The sequence below is a fragment of the Mauremys reevesii genome, linkage group 1, assembly GCF_016161935.1.
Source record: "Mauremys reevesii isolate NIE-2019 linkage group 1, ASM1616193v1, whole genome shotgun sequence".
NCBI classification, from domain to species: domain Eukaryota; kingdom Metazoa; phylum Chordata; order Testudines; family Geoemydidae; genus Mauremys; species Mauremys reevesii.
This window is the reverse complement of record NC_052623.1, coordinates 126,488,022-126,507,050: the sequence shown is the minus strand read 5'-3', so window position 1 is coordinate 126,507,050 and position 19,029 is coordinate 126,488,022. Positions and strand designations below refer to the sequence as shown.

Below are 19,029 nucleotides of genomic sequence, written 5' to 3'. Positions count from 1 at the left end.
CTGCCCTGGACCACTGTGGGTTTTTTATCCCTGTGTAGACATGCCCATAGAGAAACAGAGTTATACTGGCAAGTAATCAAACACATATGGAATCAGAATTCTCAGCTGGTGTAAATCATATAGCTCCCAGAAGTCAATGGAGCTGTGCCAATTTACACCAGCTGAGGGCTTGATCCAAGATGTTTAACTCAGTATCCAATTAGCAGTGATAGTACCTCTACCCTGATATAACACGGGTTCACATACAACATGGTAAATCAGCGCTCCAGCAGACCAGCATGCCAGCTCCCAGCCGGGGTGCTCTGCTTCCCACCACTGGTGAGTGCTAGGAGGTTGGGGAAAGGATGCCCCCCTGTACTCACCGGCAGCAGGAAGCGGAGCGCTGCGGCTGGGAGCTGGCAGAGTGGAGCAGGCTGGGGCCGGGCTGCTCCGCTTCCCGCCGCTGCCGGTGAGTGCCTGTCAGGGGGCGGGGGGTGTGGATAGGGGTTGGGGAAGTCAGGGGACAGGGAGCAAGGGTGTTGGGTGGGGTCCTGGGGGTGATTAGGGATGGGGGATCTTTGGAGGGGGCGGTCAGGGGACAAGGAGCAGGGGGGGCCAAAGCAAGTTTGATATAATGTGGTCTCACCTATAGCACAGTAAGATTTTTTGGCTCCAGAGGACCGTGTTATATTGGGGTAGAAGTGTACTATTATTTATTAAGCGCTGGCAATGTTCTTAGTTCTTGACAATGCACAAGGACCCAGATCCACAAAGGTATTTAGATTCCTAAAGTCCAGTGATTTCCAAGATGGCTACAGTCCCCCTAGTACCTTCAACAGTTTACCATATAATAAGCAGAAGGAAGACAGGATTGTTCAGGCCTGGAAAAAGTGTAACTTAGACTTTTTTATTTAAGGTTTGATTTTATTCCCTTCCTGTGAGTTTTTAGGAGGGACTTGGAATGTCAGAAGACAGGAGAGTGGTGGATTGTGCCAGAGTAACAAAAAGTAATTGTGCGTGACGGAAAGGAAACATTCATCCCAAACCTCAGTTCATGCAGATGATCTCTTCAAATCCCTTGGGTACTGCAACACCAACATTCCAAACTCTTCAGAATATCCCACCAGCCTCAGCTTCTCAATTCTAAACTTGTCTTTCATGGAGCCAAGCTTCATTTTTACCTTTTCAACCTGCTTCATGATTTCAGTATTTTCTCATGGTCTTTGGAAGCCACCACAAAACCTTTGTGCCATTCACAGATAATTAAGGTTCAATTTCCAAAATTTCTCATTTAAAGCAAAATTTTACAAACTCCAATTGCTTTGGTCCAAATTCAACAAAGCACTTAAGTACGTACTCAACTTGAAGCACATACGTGAGAGCTTTGCTAAATCATGGCCTTTATCCAGTTTCCCATCTTCTTCTACAATCACACCCAACATTCATTGTTTGCAAACTGAAAATACAGCATTGTATCCATGGCACAACTGAACTTGGGCTGGAAGGATTCCACATTTTACTTGTTGTTATTATTCATTCTTACTATTCATTATTTGTATTATCATAGCATCTAGAAACCCCAATCATGGACCAGGATCCCGCTGTACTAGGTGCTGTACAAACACAGAACAATCCCTCCCCCAAAAAGCTTACATCAATATAAGAACTTAAGAATGGCCACACTGGTTCAGATCAATTGTCCATCTGGCCCACTATCCTGTCTTCTGACAGTGGCCAGTGCCAGATGCTTCAGAGGGAATGAACAGAACAGGGCCTGTCATCCCATCTTCTGGCAGTTAGGTTTAGGGGCCCCCTTAGCACAGGGTTGCATCCCTGACCATCTGGATTAATAGCCACTGATAGGCCTATCCTCCATGAACTTATCTAATTCTTTTTGAACCCAGTTATACTTTTGGCCTTCACAACATCCCCTGGCAATGAGTTCCACACGTTGATGTGCGTTGTGTGAAGAAATACTTCCGTTTGTTTGTTTGTTTTAAACCTGATGCCTTTTAATTTCATCGGGTAACTCCTGTTCTTGTGCCATATGAAGGGATAAATAACACTTCCTTATTCACTTTTTCCAAACCATTAATGATTTTATAGACCTCACTCCTATCCCCCTCAGTCTTCTTTTTTCCAAGCTGAACAGTCCCAGTCTTTTTAATGTCTTCTCCTATGGAAGCTGTTCCAGACCCCTAATAATTTTTTTTGCCCTTCTCTGTACCTCTTCTAATTCAAATATATCTTTTTTGAGATGAGGTGACCAGAACTGCATGTACTATAAGACAAGAGATGGAAATGGCCGGCTCCAGCTTTTTTGCCACCCCAAGTGGCAAAGCAAAAAAAAAAAAAAAGATAAAGCCGCGATCGGCGGCACTTCGGCAGCAGTTCTGCTGTGCTGCTTCATTTTTCAGTGGCAATTTGGTGGCAGGTCCTTCACTTCGAGAGGGACTGAGGGACCCACCACCAAATTGCTGCCGAAGACCTGGACGTGCCGCCCCTTTCCATTGGCCGCCCCAAAAACCTGCTTCCTTGGCTGGTGCCTGGAGCTGGCCCTGCAGATGGAGACAAACAGAGCGGGGAGTACGAGGAAACAATGAGATGCTGTTGGTCAGCATGATCAGCTATGGACTCAGCACATCAGCAGTCTAACTGTTGCCAAGTGTTTTTTGTAGACATTATGGCAAAGGAGAATTTTAAGGAGGGGTTCGAAGGAGGATAATGAGTTAGATTTGTGGATGTTGACAGGTTGATTATGAGTTTATGGTTGTTGCCATTTTCTTGTGCCTACTCCCCAGGGAAAGCAATCTGTTATCAGAGTAGGCCACAGACAGAACACTTAATACAAAATAAGCCAACCCCAATAGAACAGAGGGAGCCTGCCTCAAGCAATGCATGTGGCACAGGCAGAGGTGAAAGTAAGCCGGTATGCCCCAGTACGACGTACCAGCAAGAGCCGGTGCGCCGTACCAAGGCGGATCGTCTTCTCCTGGCAGCAATTTAAAGGGCCTGGGGCTCCCAGCAGTGGCTGGAGCCCCGGGCCCTTTAAACTGCCACTAGAGCCCTGCCGCCAGAGCCCTGGGGAAGCGGCAGGGCTCGGGCAGCGATTTAAAGGGCCTGGGGAGCCTGCCGCAGCTACTGCCCCAGGCCCTTTAAATTGTCCCCAGAGCCCTGGGGTAGTGGTGGCGGGGCTCCGGTGGTTATTTAAAAGATCCGGGGTTGCGGCAGACGTTACCGCCCCGGCCCTTAAAATAGCCACAGGAGCCCCGCTGCTGCCTCCCCAAGGCTCTGGCAGCAGGGCTTCGGGGACAATTTAAAGGGCCTGGGGTGGTAGCGGCAGCCAGAGCCATGGGCCTTTTAAATCACTGCCCGAGTCCCTGGCTGCTGCTGCTACCCCAGGGCTCCGGCAGCACGGCTCGGGTGGCGATTTAAAAGGCTTGGGGCTCCCACTGCAGCTACCCTCCGGGGCTCTTTAAATCACCACCCAAGCCCCGCTGCTGGAGCCCTGGGGTAGCAGATTTAAAGGGTCAGGGGCTCCCAGCTGCCGCTACTGCAGTGGAGCCCCGAGCCCTTTAAAGCTCCACCAGAGGCTGGGGCCCTCTCCGATGGTGATTTAAAGGACCCGGGGATCCACTGCGGTAGCAGCAGCTGGAGCCCCGGGCCCTTTAAATTACCTCTGCGGCTCCCAGCCGCCTCTGCAGCTGGTAGCTCCGGGGGCAATTTAAAGGGCCCAGATCTCCCAGCTGCTGCTTCCACAACCCCAACCCCGAGCTCTTTAAATCCTGATTTAAAGTGCCTGGGGATTTAAAGGCCCCGCCTCTTCCAGTTGAGGCCCCGCCCCCTCCTAAAGACTCCAGAGTACCGGTAAGTCCTTTAAGTTACTTTCACCCCTGGGCACAGGTAATTCCCAGCCTGAAATTGGGTTATTTAATACAGAATTCCAGTTCACCTTTGTGAGGGCTTACCTGTCTCCGGATCTATACGGATCACTCTCCCTCCATCAATACAGGCCACCCATAGTTTCCCTTCTGCGTCAATACACATTCCATCAGGCATTTGTTCCTCCTTTTCTAATTGGTACAAAACTTTACAGCAGGCTGTAAAAGGAATTATGAAGTCAGCACTGAGTGTGATAGGTTAGCCCGGACACTATACCATATACTAATTTAACAATTTCATTGAACATCTTCCACAGTCTCCTAAACGCTCTTACAAACAAATCAGCTCATTTTTGTGATGAAGGTAGACAACAAAATTTTGATTTGCACATGTGCCTAGAGATGGCTGATGGGGCACAATTAGACTGATATAAATAAACAGCCATTAGAACTGTTGTCTGAGGCTATACTGCATTCAAATGCCTGTGCTTTTACAAAGCATGGAGTACAGATCTTTGCTGTTGAAGAATTTGTTCTATCCATATTGCTCAACATATGAGCCCTAGGCCAGTTTAGGACTATCACAGGCACAATGACTTTACTTTAGGTACTCACCACTGATCTCTGCCTGTGTGTTTTTTTCATATGCAAATCACAGAACTACTTAATTTAAATGTAGGTAATACATAATCTCTCCCAAACAACGACCAAGAAGCCACTTTAATACAAAGAGATACTGGCTTCTTGTTGACCAACTAAGAACTCATCATTTAATTGGGCTTTGGACACCAAGGACATGATTGTCAAAACTAAACACAGATAATTACATGCTTAAACCACAATCCAGTGTGGTGTTCTGTGCAGACTGCTGTGCCCACATGGTGTCCCGTTGACCCAGTGAAGTCAATGGGGCTCTTCCCAGGTGCAGCAGTACACCTGTTTGGATTCTAATGTAAGACCAGGACCCTAGTTTGCAGCCATAATGGAGATTTGCCAGTATAAAATCAGGGTGAAAGGAGATTCAGGCTGACAGTGCTTTCATATTTTGGAAAGATAGGTGTCATGAAAAAATCTTCTAACAAAAAATTTATAAAAATAGGCAGAGGGAATCTACCTAGTTGTATTCCACTTTTAAATACTTCATTTATATATGCATAAAGTCTACACAGACTAGTGTACAAAGGGAACCAATTCAGTCATTTGAATCACAACTGACATGACATAATTAGTCTCAGTTGAATTGCTGCTATGTGAGATGGTCCAAAAAAAGTTTCAATGAATGTTTGTTCAAGTCTTTAAATGAATTTGTGTCAGTTGTACTCACACTCCAGTCTCCTTTCTGCAATGACTATAGTAAGCAAGGAATATTTGCCCAAGCCATGGATTTTACATGAATGCTACAGAACATTTGTGGAGAATTGTAAATTTATACTTGTGAGCATTCCTCCTGGAAACCTGATTTTAAAAATATGCTTCTGTAATCAGGGAAGAGAAACATATGGTATGATCTTTTGAGAGTTAATAGAAAGTGTGCCAGTAGATGGCACTCAAGAATATGTAGCAATGTTTATGGGTTTTGTAGGATAGATACAATCTGTTGTGATTGTGCACTGAAAACAGCTTCCGTTGTGCAACTCTTAACATCAGCTCTTAACTTGACCTAGCTGTCCAATCAAAACAGATTCTGAATTCTCACAATGAACTGTTCATTAACATGCTAGAATCCAAGAAATGTTCACCAAATAATTTTGTGTCAGATTGTGAATTTCTTTTTCTATTGACAATTTGTGAACAGAAAAATTTATAATTTGTCATCTACTTCACTGACAATTACACACCCAGCTCTTGCTGAAGGAAATCAAACTACATTGATTTAACTGATTTAAGAAAAGCATCTGTACCGATTTTTCCTGTGTGCACATCATAGTCAAAGGCATGGACAGCATACGCCAGGCTATCAATGTGAAAGAAGGTTCTGTGATCCAGTGACCAATCCAATCCATTAGAGATGTCCACCTGGTCTAACTGCTTCACTACGAAATAATCAGGAAAGAGCGTGTAGAGGGCACCTTGGCGTCTCGCTCGCACACCAGGTTCTGTCTCCTCAGCCATGGTACCTAAAAGGATAATGGGATAAGTGGTTGGAAAGTACAGCAGCCTGGAGAATCTTTACACCCTGGTAACTACACTAATGACCTCCTCATGTTCTCCTTGGGGTATATGAAGCTCCCACTGAACTCAGTGGATGTTCCATGCATGGAGGGATTGTAAAATCAGGTCCTGTGACTGAGGTGAAGACGTAGGAAAAAGCAGCTAGATGGAGGAAAGGGGAGGGAAAAAAATTACACTAGGAACAGAAAGAGAAGAGGTACTCTCAGCCTGAGGGAAGGTTGAAGAAGGATCAGGTCAGAAGCAGTTCTATCTTGGGGAAGTGATTCCGATTTACCACCTTACAAGCGTCCACTAATCTAATGTGGTTTAAAGCTCAGACACAGCCCTTAGAAGATCACAATAATATAGCAAAGAGATGAGGTTCTACCCACAATCCTCTGGTAGTTAAAGCAAACTTGAGGGCAAATGGCACACACCCTCATGTTTCTCAATATAACGTGGTTTCACCTACAATGCAGTAAGATTTTTTTGGCTCCCGAGGACAGCGTTATATCGGGGTAGAGTTGTACCGTAAACGTATTGTTACCTAGATTATTAATTAAGACTTAGAATAACAGAAATGAAAGATTTTTATAAATCCAATTTACATGTCACCATTAAAGCTCTTTCACTTGTTTACTTTTTGCATGTCTCCACTTGAAAAATGAAAGTGAAGCCAGTTTCACTGTTTGCTTGAGGTTTTGGTGGTGGTGTGGCTGTGGATTTTTTTATTTTTTTTTACAGTCACTTTAAAGTTGCTGCAATAATTGAGTTTTTAATGCCCCAGGAGAATATTTAAGTTTTGTTTTTAATTTGTGGAAATCCTTCTATTGGTCTTAAATTTTATAAAAGCTTGTTTTACAATATTTGAGCCAAATTTTAAGTTGGGATTGTCCTCTCATCACATACAGATATGAACAGCATATATACAAAAATAATATTTCTCTTTCATTTTTCTAACTTTAGGCTGCTGCAAGACAAGGAAATAAGAATAAAGTTAACACCACATCAACCCTTAATATAGTAAACTCCAGTCTGAAATTAGAGTAACTATTGTTGATAAATATTGAATAATAAACTGACAGACTATAGTTGACATAACACATTTGGACCTGTTTCTGGAACCACTGCCAAGCATAGAAATTACTGTCACAACTCGGTGGATCTGCTCCCAGTAGTAATTGCTGTGTTTGGTATCAAGTGTTTGTAGAATCAGGCCTTTAATTTGAATCTATAATGTAAATCTGAGGCGGGGCGGGAACCAATGCATGAAATCCTGGCTCCATTGAAGTCAATGGCAAAACTCCCATTGACTTCAAAAGGACCCAAGATTTCACCCAACAACCAATACAAATCACTCACTGGCCTCTTTACATGTCTAGTAAATGGCTTGTATTTTTGCCTGGCTAGGCACAATTTAAAAAACATGTCCAGCCAACAAAAACATAGGCCACTTACCAGACAGACCAGGCTACCTGTCTGCCCCTGCTACGTCCAGGCCAGCCTCACTTTAGACTGTGAGTCCCAACTCCTGACCTGTCTCACAATCAGAGGCATCCAAACACCACTTTCCAAGTCCATGCTTCTGCAGTAATAGAAGTACCAATTCTCACACACTTCACCTATTGCTGAGTGAAGCTCAGCTGAAGAATCAAGTTCCCAGAGAATAAAAGTACAATACACATTAGAAATAGTCCTACTTCATTGAGAGTGAAAATCCTGTCAGAAACATACCAGCAAAAAACCTCCCCTTTGGATCCACTTTGCCATCATTGAACCTGTTGTTTGGCTTATCCTGTTCAAGTTCCGCAATAGTGGTTACTGACTCCGTTTCCCAGTTTAAAAAGGCAAATCTGGTTCCCAAGGCAATGACATAACCCCCGCACTTTCGAAGGGCCACTGAGCCAACGCGAGCATCTGCAAATGAGAGAGAGGGGGAATGGGAGATATTCAGTGAGTGTCAGATCATGTTATTTCATAGGCTCTATATCCACCTTGACATCACCTTCTCACTAGATGTGCAGTGCCATTTCTTAGCTCTCTAAGGACATGGCTGAGATCAGTAACTGGATGGAGAAAAACTGGTTGAAGCTGAATCCAGGAAAGACTGAGATAATGTGAGTAGGAGGAGTGAGGCACTCTGAAGAACTTACCACAGCTATAACATTACCTTCCATTCAGATCATTAACATAGCTTGTAGTCGTAGGGTAGGTCTATACTTACCTGCCGGGTCGACGCGTAGCGTTCGACTTCTCGGAGTTCGAACTATCGCGTCAGACGCGATAGTTCGAACTCTGAACGCGCTCCCGTCGACTCCGGAACTCCACCACCACGAACGGCGGTGGCGGAGTCGACGGGGGAGCCGCGGACTTCGATCCCGCGGCGTCTGGACAGGTAAGAAGTTCGAACTAAGGTAGTTCGACTTCAGCTACGCTATTTGCGTAGCTGAAATCGCGTACCTTAGTTCGACCCCCCACCCTAGTGTAGACCAGGCCTGAGTGTTCTCCTAGGCTCCTCACTATTTCTGAACACTCAAGCACCCAGAGCCAAGAAGAAAATCCATTTCACCTGCCACTGCCGGGAAAACTGTGCCCTTTCCTGTTGACTTTGGACTTAGACACAGTGATCCTTGCATTTCAAACCGCCACCTTGATAACTATAATTCTGTGTCTTGTTGACTTGGGCCACCTACTAAACAATTGATTGTAGGAGTGCAGTTCACTGGTTTCAACAGAAAGTAAAAGGATGGCATGAAATACTATAAACTACTTGTGGCTCTGTATAGGAATAAAGATGACCATATGTATACTAAGATATCACCACTGATGTAGCATCACTGTTGCACAATTGCAATAAATCTTATGCAAAGTATGCCTTGTAAGGTATCATTGGAAAGGTTGTGATTTGTTGAACAAAGTTATCCTGTTTATATTTATTATCATCGTGTATGAAGTTATGGATCTTTGCTGTGTGTTTGTATCTTGAACATGTTGTGTTCCTAGGTAACACCCACAGGACAGATTTACATCAAGACCAGCCAGCCATGGTTGATGGGCCATTAAAAAGAATCAGCTCTTCCAGTGGACCCCTCTTGAGGATGCCTCCGAGAGCATGTAGACAATGGATGCCTCATGACTCAGCAAGGGCACATAGAACATGTGATCTCTGACTCCATGTTTGAGACAGTAACTTTCCATACACATGGGTTGGAGGGGTGGGGGCTATCAATGGGAGAGTATGACATCATCCCCTTGCTTCTTTCCTGCTCCACATCTCTGAATTATGATTTCTAAAAAAGAAGAGCTTTGAACAATGGACTGAGGACCCCAATATTTGAGATGGAACAGAGAGATTTATTACAAACTGGCAGATTTAACATCACTGCTATTATCCTGATCTACAAACTTTGAAATCAACTGTAATGGATATGATTCATAATAACCTCTTAATAACACTCTTCCTTTATATATTATATTATATTATATTATATTATATTATATTATATTATATTATAAATTAATAAACTTTTAGTTTTTAGGAACTAAAGGATTGGCTACAGCGTGCTTTGGGGGTAAGATCTGAAGTATATTTTGACCTGGGGTGTGCGTCTGGTTCCCTTGGAATGAGAAGAATCTAATAGATGTGATTCTTGATTTTAATAATCATTTATCACATAATTCTGGTTTGTCTGGATGGTGCATGAGGGGCTAGAGGGCCTGAATGGGACTGTCTGTGGCTACATAACAACTAGTATAGCAGTTTGGAAGTACACATTTGTTACTGGCTTAGTGAAAGCTTATAATACACTATACCACCAGTTTGGGGAACATGCCCTGTTTTATGGCAGTCTGACCTGAGATTGGCATTCTTAGGGCTTGGCTACACTTACAAGTTGCAGCGCTGGTGGAGGCTTTCCAGCGCTGCAACAACACCCCGTCACCACTTGCAGCAGCAACCAGCGCGCTGCAACCAACTCAGCGCTGGCGCTGGCTGAATCCGGCCGGGGGGGCAGGTGCAGTGGAGATCCAGCCTGGTGATCCAGCGCTGCTCAGCTGGACACTTACACCAGCGCTGTCCTCCTCCAGGATTCCTGGGGAGCCATTCCAGAATTCCTCTCTGCACACTCTCTGCACTCTACTGCTCTTGCCTTCTGTCAGCCGACGAAATTTAAAAAAAAATAAAAATAATTTAAAATCTCCTTCCCTGTGGCTGCCAATCAGTGGATCAGTATCAGTTTTACAGTACAGGTGGTTACACAAACCATCCCACCACCATGCAAGCAGAGCACTGGGGAGCACTGGTGAGTGTGAATTGTGGGACCATTGTTGGTTGGGGTGAGGCCGGCCGTCTGTTCAGCGCTGCGCCCGATAGAGGGATATCTTATATCAGGCCATGAGGGATCGGGCCAGGCGCGGGGGCGGGCCAATGCAGGGCACTAGTTAAAGAGTGAGAGTGTAAAGAGCAAAGCCGAGAGAGGCAAAAAGCGCAATCAGCGATCCGGAGGCGATCCTTTGCTCTCCGGAGATGGATGATATACTGATGGATGAGATATATTTGGGAGGGCCCCACTGCCAATCCCAGGATAAGGATGGACAGGAGGAGGGGAGGAGGAGAGGGGGAGGGAGAGGAGGAGAGAGCGGGGGGAGGGAAGGGACCGAGGGGAAGCCTGGAATGGGGGAAGAAACCTCAAGCCAGGAAGGAGAAGCTCTTCTCAGCAGCCAGGAAGCCCAGCAGAAGTAGCCAATGCAGCAGAGCAGGTGCAGAGCAGGACAGCTTTTATTGGTTGGCGTTTTGTTAGCTTTTTTTTCTGTTCTGGAGAGCATGCTTAGTTATGGATGCATGCGATGAGCCCATGCCAGCCTCTAGATGTGTTGTGGTAGCCTGTCGCGCTATCTCGTATCACAAGTCTCTTAATCTGCAGTTCAGCAGGCAGGTTGGGCATGCCTCTGCGCAGGTTTATGAATAGGTAGGCATGTGTCCTCTGTCCCCAGTGGTGGCGACTGTCGGCGCCAGTCTTCCACCCTTCTGCCAGTGGTGGGGGAACACCATTGACGCGCAGCCCGCCGCACGTCCCGGGCGTGCTCTAAATTGCTCTAAAGAGCCCCTAGTGTTCCCTAGTGACTTGATCTCATGAAAACAGAACCCAGGATTAAGTCCTGGAAAATGTTTTGGGAGACTCAAGATAGATAGGAGATCTTGATCACCACTGCATCACTCTTCCTCTCACTCCCTCCCTCCTTCAACAGCCTCCCCCTAGCTCTCCAGCCCTCTCCCCTCCAATCCCCCTCCTATCTCTATACTCACTCACCATCTTCCTCACTTGTTTTTTTGGTTCTTTCCTTTTGGTGTATTTATGATCTGGGATCAAAGTGAGTGTAAGAACTGGTGCAATGCTGCATGCAATGGATAGTGGATACAATGTTGTCATTTCTGTTTCTACTTCTGTCTCTTACTACACTGCCCAGAGATGTTCAACATCACAGAAAGAAAAAATCAAAGAAAAAAAAAATGAAAAAAGCAAAGAAAAAGAGAAAATTCATCTTTCTGCTAAGAGAGAAGAGAAGAAGAGAAAAAGGAGTGGAAGAAAGAAGAAGAAAGAGAGAGCAGGAGAAAGCAGAGGAGGCAAGAGAAAAAGGAGGAAGCTGGCCTGGAGGATGGGCATGGCTGTTCCTATAGAGTCACCCACTCAATGCAGCACTCCAGTCCGTCTCCCACTGCCACCTGCTTTGCCCTTTGTGCCTTTCCCCCCAATGCCCCTTTCCTACCACAGCATCCAGTCAGCACCCACCACCACCACCAGCAACCAGCCCTTACCAGCCACAACCACACCCTGTACCCTTCCCCAACCCCACCCTACCCTTCCACCCCCCACCCCACCCAGCATATGAAGTGTGAAGTGCAGGATTCATTAATGAGCACCCCCAGAATCAACTTGTGTAACAATCACCAACACACCCTGTGTGTCCAACTTCCCCAATGAAATGTTGTGTGTCTGTGTTGTTGTGTGTCTGTCTGTCTGTGTGTTGTGTTTTCTTTTCAAATAAAACATTTTATAAAAAGTAAAAGCAGATAGAGAGCAGATATAAGAAATTAATAGAGTAATAGTGAAGAAAGAATTCAGCATAGAATTAGAAAGAGCAAAATAACAGTGTGTATGTGGAATATCACAACATATGCAGGGGCACAATATTAATTCTTCCTTTCAGCCTCAACCTCTTCCCTCAAGCCTCAAGCCTCCTTGCCTCTCTCCTCTGCTGCTCCTTGTAGCTCTGCTCTCTCTGCCTCTCAGCCCTGCTCTCTTGTGGCTCCCTGAGCCTCCCCTCACTGAATGTTTCCTTCACCCTCATCCTGAATATTTCACCCTTCCCAATGTTATAGCAGCGGGGATAGCTTAAGCCAAGCTTCCCACTTGCTCACCCCCCATCTCCTCAACCAAACACAGCCCCAAAAAACAGCTCACAGAGCAAAACACCCAACACAACCACTGACATGAACCAGCTCTGTAGTTCCTCAGGTCCCTGTCCTGGGGGTGGTTGCAGCTGTCAAGCTTCTCAGGCAGTTCCAAGGCACAGCAAGGGCAGGTGGTGGCCATCCCCTGTGAGGATCCTGTATCCCCCTAAAAATCCCTTCCTGTTCTTTCCTGTCTGGGAAAATCTCCTGAATCATGCATCATGCATCTTCGCATGCATCATCTGCAAGCCATCAGGCCGCCCGCAGGAAGCCTGTGTAAATGCCAATGCCAAGAGAAATGAGCCTACAGAGAAAGGAACCATATGCCAGGTGGGGGCAGAATAGGAATGGGCAGCATCAGAATAGGGGGCAGAGTCCATCTATCGCCCCCATCAGTCCCATCCACAATTTGTGCAAAGCCATCCAGAGTCACCTTAGCACACTCACGATTAATTGCCTTGCAAACTTGCATCATTCAAATTTGCCTTTTGCCGCAAAAAAATTCTTTCCATTCCCACGGTCCCACGGCACCTTTTCACCTCCCAAACTGCCGTCTTGATTTGCTCCAGCTGCACCCAGAGAGGCAGCCAGCTTCAGTTCTTGTGTCTTTTGTGGCAGGCTCAATCTTTAGTCCAGCAGCCAGTGGGTGGAAGTCTCAGCGCACAGTTCTCCACTGCTCGCTTCTCTCGCCACACCAGACTTCTGCAGTCACTGCTCTCCACCACAGAGTTGCCCCAATTGATGTGATCAGCCCACCTGTTTCCGAGCCAAAGCCACGTCGGCGCTCAACGGTGCTGAGCATTGGAATGCCACATGCACTGTCACTCCACTAGCACTCGATCAATCCACTATGATTATCATCACTGGGACCTCTCGACTCACTTTGGAGCTGTGCTGAATGACACTCGCTGCTGGTGTCAGTCAGCAGTGACACAGAAATTAAGAGGATCCAGAGCACACCCTCCATTTGCCACACAACACAGACGCGAGACTAGAGTAAAGACAAAGACAATGAGAAAGAACGCTGCTGGCGCTGTGAAAATGCAAAATGGAAACAATACCACCGCATGGCGGGCTTCCCACAAACACTTCCCGGGAATAGCCTTCAAAGCCTTCCCCAATAGTGCAATGCAACTCACTGCAGGAGTGGTGCCTAGCTAAGACCTCTCTGGAAGCTCTGGCAAGTGCTGCCGCTGTGTGTACTGCACTCCAGCGGTGGGGTACACTCCCAGCGCTCCCAGCTGCCAGTGGCCCTGCCTGGCCCCATGCCTTAGCTGTGTCCAATACTAGGCAGCATGACACTACTAACTGACAAACTACTAACCTGGGTACGTGGCTACAATGCCAATGCATACAAACGATATCAGCAGAAATAGATCAACTATAACACAGGGGGGAAAACAACCTAAAAGGTACAGAAAGAAAGTAGCAAACAAGTTTTAAGACTTAACGTGGCACTGTCTTACCCACAGACACACTGTGCACTTCATTGGTGACTGAGTTCCAGCGGCAAACTTTCTGTGAATTAATATCCACATATACAAGTGCATTTTCCCTTTCTTCCCATACTGGGCACTCTCCCATCCTGTTCTTCTCCTTCACAACAGACTCAATCTTAATAGAACACATGGCCTGAGAGGAGGAGAGCAAAAGATGAACCACATGAAAAATTCATTTTAACAAAAGAAGGCTTATTGTATTGAATTTTTATAGAAACATCATATTTAGAGCAGGAATTAGGGAACTATATGGTCCCATAGCTGCCACATAAGATTAGTGAATATTTGGGGAATCCAATACATCTAGTCTCTGGTACTTATATGGGTCCCATTATTATCTTATCTTAGCACCTCACAATCTAGGATTTGAATATTGAGACTTACAGTGTGAGGATCCCAGATTTATAACTGGACAAATTACCTTATGCTAAAACTTGATAAAAACTCAAGGTGATATTTTCAAGCCTCGTATTTGCTAAACAGGCTTCTGGAAAGAGAAAGGGAAAATAGGGAATAAACAAAAAATGAGGGGTGAGGGGGGAGCCAAACATGAAAAAGAGCTAAACTTTATAGTTAGACTAGGTGAGTGAGGTGATATCTTTTATTGGACCAACATCTGTTGGAGAGAAAGACAAGTTTTTGACCTTACACAGAGCTCGAAAGCTTGTCTCTCTCACCAACAGAAGTTGGTCCAGTAAAATATGTTACCTCACCCACCTTGTCTCTTTAATATCCTGGGACCAACATAGCTACAGCTACACTGCATACAAACTTTATCATTAACATTCATTTTTCTACATGTATTTTCTGATGTTTCCCTGGAGTAATCCGTCCTTCCCCCAAATTCTAGGACATGGGTTTAATATTTTTGTGGTGTTGCCAAGCGTTAATTCAATATTTGAGCCAAATTTTAAGTTGGGATTGTCCACTCATCACATACAGATATGAAGGTGATTGTAGTGTAGGAGTCAGGGGCAGGGGCGGCTCTAGGCACCAGCGCGCCAAGCAGGCGCTTGGGGCGGCCGTTTCCCGGGGGGGCGGCATTTGGCTCCGGTGGAGCTCCCGCCGGCATGCCTGCGGCAGGTCCACCGGAGCCCGGGACGAGCGGACCTGCCGCAGGCATGACTGCGGCGGGTCCCGTCTTCCCGCGGCTCCGGTTGAGCTCCCGCAGGCATGACTGCGGCAGGTCCGCTCGTCCCGGGCTCCGGTGGACCTGCCGCAGGCATGCCGGCAGGAGCTCAACCGGAGCCGCGGGAAGAGGGGACCCGCCGCGGGACCGGGGAAGGGCAGCGCAGCGCTCCGCGCTGCTTGGGGCAGCCCAATTTCTAGAGCCGCCCCTGGTCAGGGGAGCAGTGTTTAAAAGGTAATAGGTAAAAATAGTATTTCAAGAACATAAGATCCCTCTCATTAATTATCAATTAATATATATATTAATGAAAGGGATCTTATGTATGCGCCCACCTTATAGTAGCTTCATCCATCTACCAGTAGATGAAAGCCTGCACTATCACACAGGTGTAATATGTAAAGTCGTGGTAAAAAAGCCAAAAATGGCTAAGAACTTAAAAGAGGGATGGTAGCAGACTGTGAAACCCAGTGATGATTCAACCTGATGATATTCTGAACAAAAAGAGCTTGCAACCATGCTTATAGCTGTTTCTCTTGCTGCACACTGACAAAACAGGCATCTAGGCTTCAGAGTGATGTTTGGGGTTATTGTGTGTGCTGGTTGTGTGGGTGGTTGTGTTGATTTGGGTCTAGGAAGGTTGTGCTGGGAGATTTGTTTTGATTTGTTCAGGTGGCAAATGAGGGGTGTACACTACCATGAGGGGTTCTGTGTGTTTGGAGTTATTGTGTATGCTGGCTGTGTTGTTGGGGGGGGGGCTTGTGTTGGGCAGGGAGAGTTGTATGGATTTCGATGGGTGGCAAATAAGGGGTTTATAGTGAGGTGAGGTGCTGTGCGTGTTTGGGGTTATTGTGTGTGCTGGTTGTGTTGCTGTCTGGGTGATAGTGTTGATTTGTGTCTGGGGTGGTTGGTTGTGCTGGAAGATTGTGTGGGTGGCAAATGAGAGGAGTGTATTGTGGTGAGGGGCTGTGTGTGTTTGGTATTATTATGTATGCTGATTGTGTTGATTCGTTTCTAGAGGGAGTTGTGCTGGGAGATTTCTGTTTATTTGTGCAGGTGGTGAATAAGGAGTGTGTGCTGCGGTGAGAGGCTGTGTGTGTTTGGGGTTATTGTGTGTGCTGGTTATGTGGTTTGGAAGTGGGGCCAAGTAATCTGCCATTTTTGTAGTCTCCCTCATACAACCAATTAAATGGTTGCATACAAATTAGCTACAGAGTAAGGATGGTGATTGGCTGAGTAACCTCTGGTCCCACAGTGGTCTAGGCTTTTGGCGTGGCACAGATACATGCCTTAATGTTGCACAGATGCAGTTTGTAAAGCTGAAAATGGCTGAAAACTTTAAAATTGGACAGTAACAGACTGTGGACCCCAGGGATGACTGAACCTGGTGATATGCTTGTAGCTCTTTCTATCACTTCACAATGACTCAACAGACATTCCAGGCTTCAGAGTGACACATAGTGCTTGACTTTGCAACCTGAATAAGGTTCTTGTAACATATTTTTTGTGTGTAATTTCCTCGCTTTTTAAAAAAGCAAACTGAAAAAAAATGAAGCTCCATTGTGGGGTATCACAGTGACTACAGCTGGGAAGAGAATGTTTTGCAGAGGATTTTGAAACTTGGTCTTGTTCCAATTCAGAAAAAGTTTGACATTCTCTGTGAAAATGGAATTACTGTTCTCCTCCCAGCTCTACGGGAGCCTGGACTCTGGGGCAGTTTGTAAGCCACAAGAGCCCCAACTCCGAGAGACCCCACTTGGCAGACTATCCTGGAGCAGCGGATCCTGGAGGCCTGTGCTACCAAGAAGCCTCAAGGCTGGGAGCTAGGGCTCTCAGGGCTTCCGGGCTCCCGGCTCCTCATCAGCCCACCTGATGGCCTGATGAGGCGCTGGGAACTTGAAAGCTGGGGTGCTCCAGCAGTTTGCCAGGCAGGCAGTAGGCTGTGTAGACATACCCCTAGAGGTCTCCATACATCTCATTTTCCAAAGGGTTTCACATTTAACATGCCTAGTCTTAGTTATGCGGGAGAATCTCAAAAGCACAAATGGCAATTAGGTGCCTAACGATCATTGAAAGTCATTTGTGTTTTTTTAAAGTTTTCCCCTTTATGTATTCCTCTGTGTTTTGTACAGCATTCCACAGACATTATTTACTAAATCCCTCATATGGATCACCCCTGAGGTGAATAATCAGGAAAGTTAACATTCCAAAGAGAAACCAGTGAATCCTAACATACTTTCATGAAAATAACAACATCTGGTTCACTTTTTATGAAGGCATTATACATAATTATATTGACATTTTAGTCTCTTGAAATCATGCCTCAGCCACTTTCAGAGCAGACGTGGCCAACATGTATCATCAAAATCCTTTGCATATTGAAACATCTCAAAGTTACCATTGCTTTGAGGAGGCAAGAAGTATTTCTGTTTAGGAACTAAAAGCCATATGACATCAAAACATCCATTCTGATGTAAAAAAGAAACTGTATAATTAAAAATCTCTTTCCAAGAGTTCTCTTAAAATAGTATTTCTGAATTTTAAATATTTTGTGTCTTTAAAAATCATTGTTGTAGCAAAATTTGTGACTTCAGTATCTATTAGATATATCCAAAGAATCTATATTAACCACTGGCTACTAAGTGTCCTTGTCCATCTCTTTCTCTCTCTCACACACTCTCAATTTCAACTTCAGATTGAAATCTTGAACAAGGTAACAACTGATCCTTTAAGTTTCTGTCCAACTGAACAATAGTCTGTGAAAGATAATTAAGTAATTTTGGGAACACGCACAATTTAAACAACACTGCAGTTTTAACACAGACAAAAAGGCAGAATATTCAAACCAAGCTATGGGACACAAAGAGGAAATGTGATACTATTCAGCTAATAAGGACTAAGTAAAGAACACAGCTCCAGCAGCTGAATCCAAGAACTGTGTTGGTGTCTTCTTTCCTATGCTGACCCAGTAAAACTGTCAGCAATTTCAGAGATTAAAAATGTGTAATAGTTGATGTTATCTATACTTAGCAGTTAGCTGTTTACATTTTCTGTGCAGTCAGCAGTCACATGAATGATGAGGCATGAAACAAGGCCCTGAAAATGGTCTGTTTCACATTGCCAGCAGCATCAGGACAATCTGAGAAGTGGAAAAGTCTTGCTCAGCATTTTTCTCTGAGTTCTCATTTGGAGCAAAGGAGGAAAATCCAGATATTTCACCATTCATATCCCCCAATGACTAGCCCAGACTTTTTAAATTTAGACACAAATGACTGGAGGGATAAAATGAGGGGGGAAAGGATTTTGTAGTACAATGTCATGTGAGACCTCAAGGAAGGATAGTCGTGTGTGTAAGATACTGGGTTTTTTAAAATGGTGGTTAAAAAGCCATGTCAACACTATAAACACTTAGCCAGCACAACTATAGTGGCAGACCACCCTTGTGTAGTATATGCCCACAAAAGGAGTTTTTCTGTCAGCATAACACTGTGAGGTTGCACTCCATATGTTTTATGGAAATATGCTTATAAGTGTGAATATGATGTAACTGGAATATGCGTTATGAAAAAATTTCTTGTAAGGTTTAGAATCTTGATGGCTCCCATTGACTAGGACAATTGGTTGTAAATGGTTTATTTACCTGCAAACCTTCTTGTGCATGTGTGTGCCAACCCAGGAAGAATGGAGACTCGGGGTCTAACAGCGACATGTGATCATGTCACATGATACTGGAATCCATCTTAATCCTTGTACTTTTCCATTGATGAGGCAGGGGTGGGGATAAGCACAGACAAAAGATTCCCACCTTGTGCTAAAGCTATAAAAGAGGGTGGAGCAGGACAAAGGAGGCTGCCAATCATGAGAAAACCCCTGCTTACCACCTGAGATGTCTGCTGGATCTAACAAAGACTGTACCAGAGGAACAGATTGGGCCCAGACTAG

At 45.3% G+C, this 19,029-nt stretch overlaps 1 protein-coding gene across 6 annotated transcripts in view; it reads right to left on the bottom strand.

The window, feature by feature from the left end:
* The window catches only part of LOC120395203 (regucalcin-like), a 39,724-nt gene that overhangs the window by 4,118 nt on the left and 16,577 nt on the right, over positions 1-19,029 (bottom strand). For 4 of the 6 annotated variants that reach the window (XM_039519383.1, XM_039519384.1, XM_039519385.1 and 1 more), the window contains 4 exons: positions 13,929-14,094; positions 7,746-7,928; positions 5,762-5,977; positions 3,948-4,079 (listed from right to left, as the gene is read on the bottom strand). In XM_039519383.1, the coding sequence (XP_039375317.1) occupies positions 3,948-4,079; positions 5,762-5,977; positions 7,746-7,928; positions 13,929-14,094 (697 nt within the window). Of the gene's footprint in view, positions 1-3,947; positions 4,080-5,761; positions 5,978-7,745; positions 7,929-13,928; positions 14,095-14,382; positions 14,449-19,029 lie in introns of all 6 variants that reach the window. The other 2 variants (XM_039519386.1, XM_039519388.1) reach the window with 1 other exon arrangement.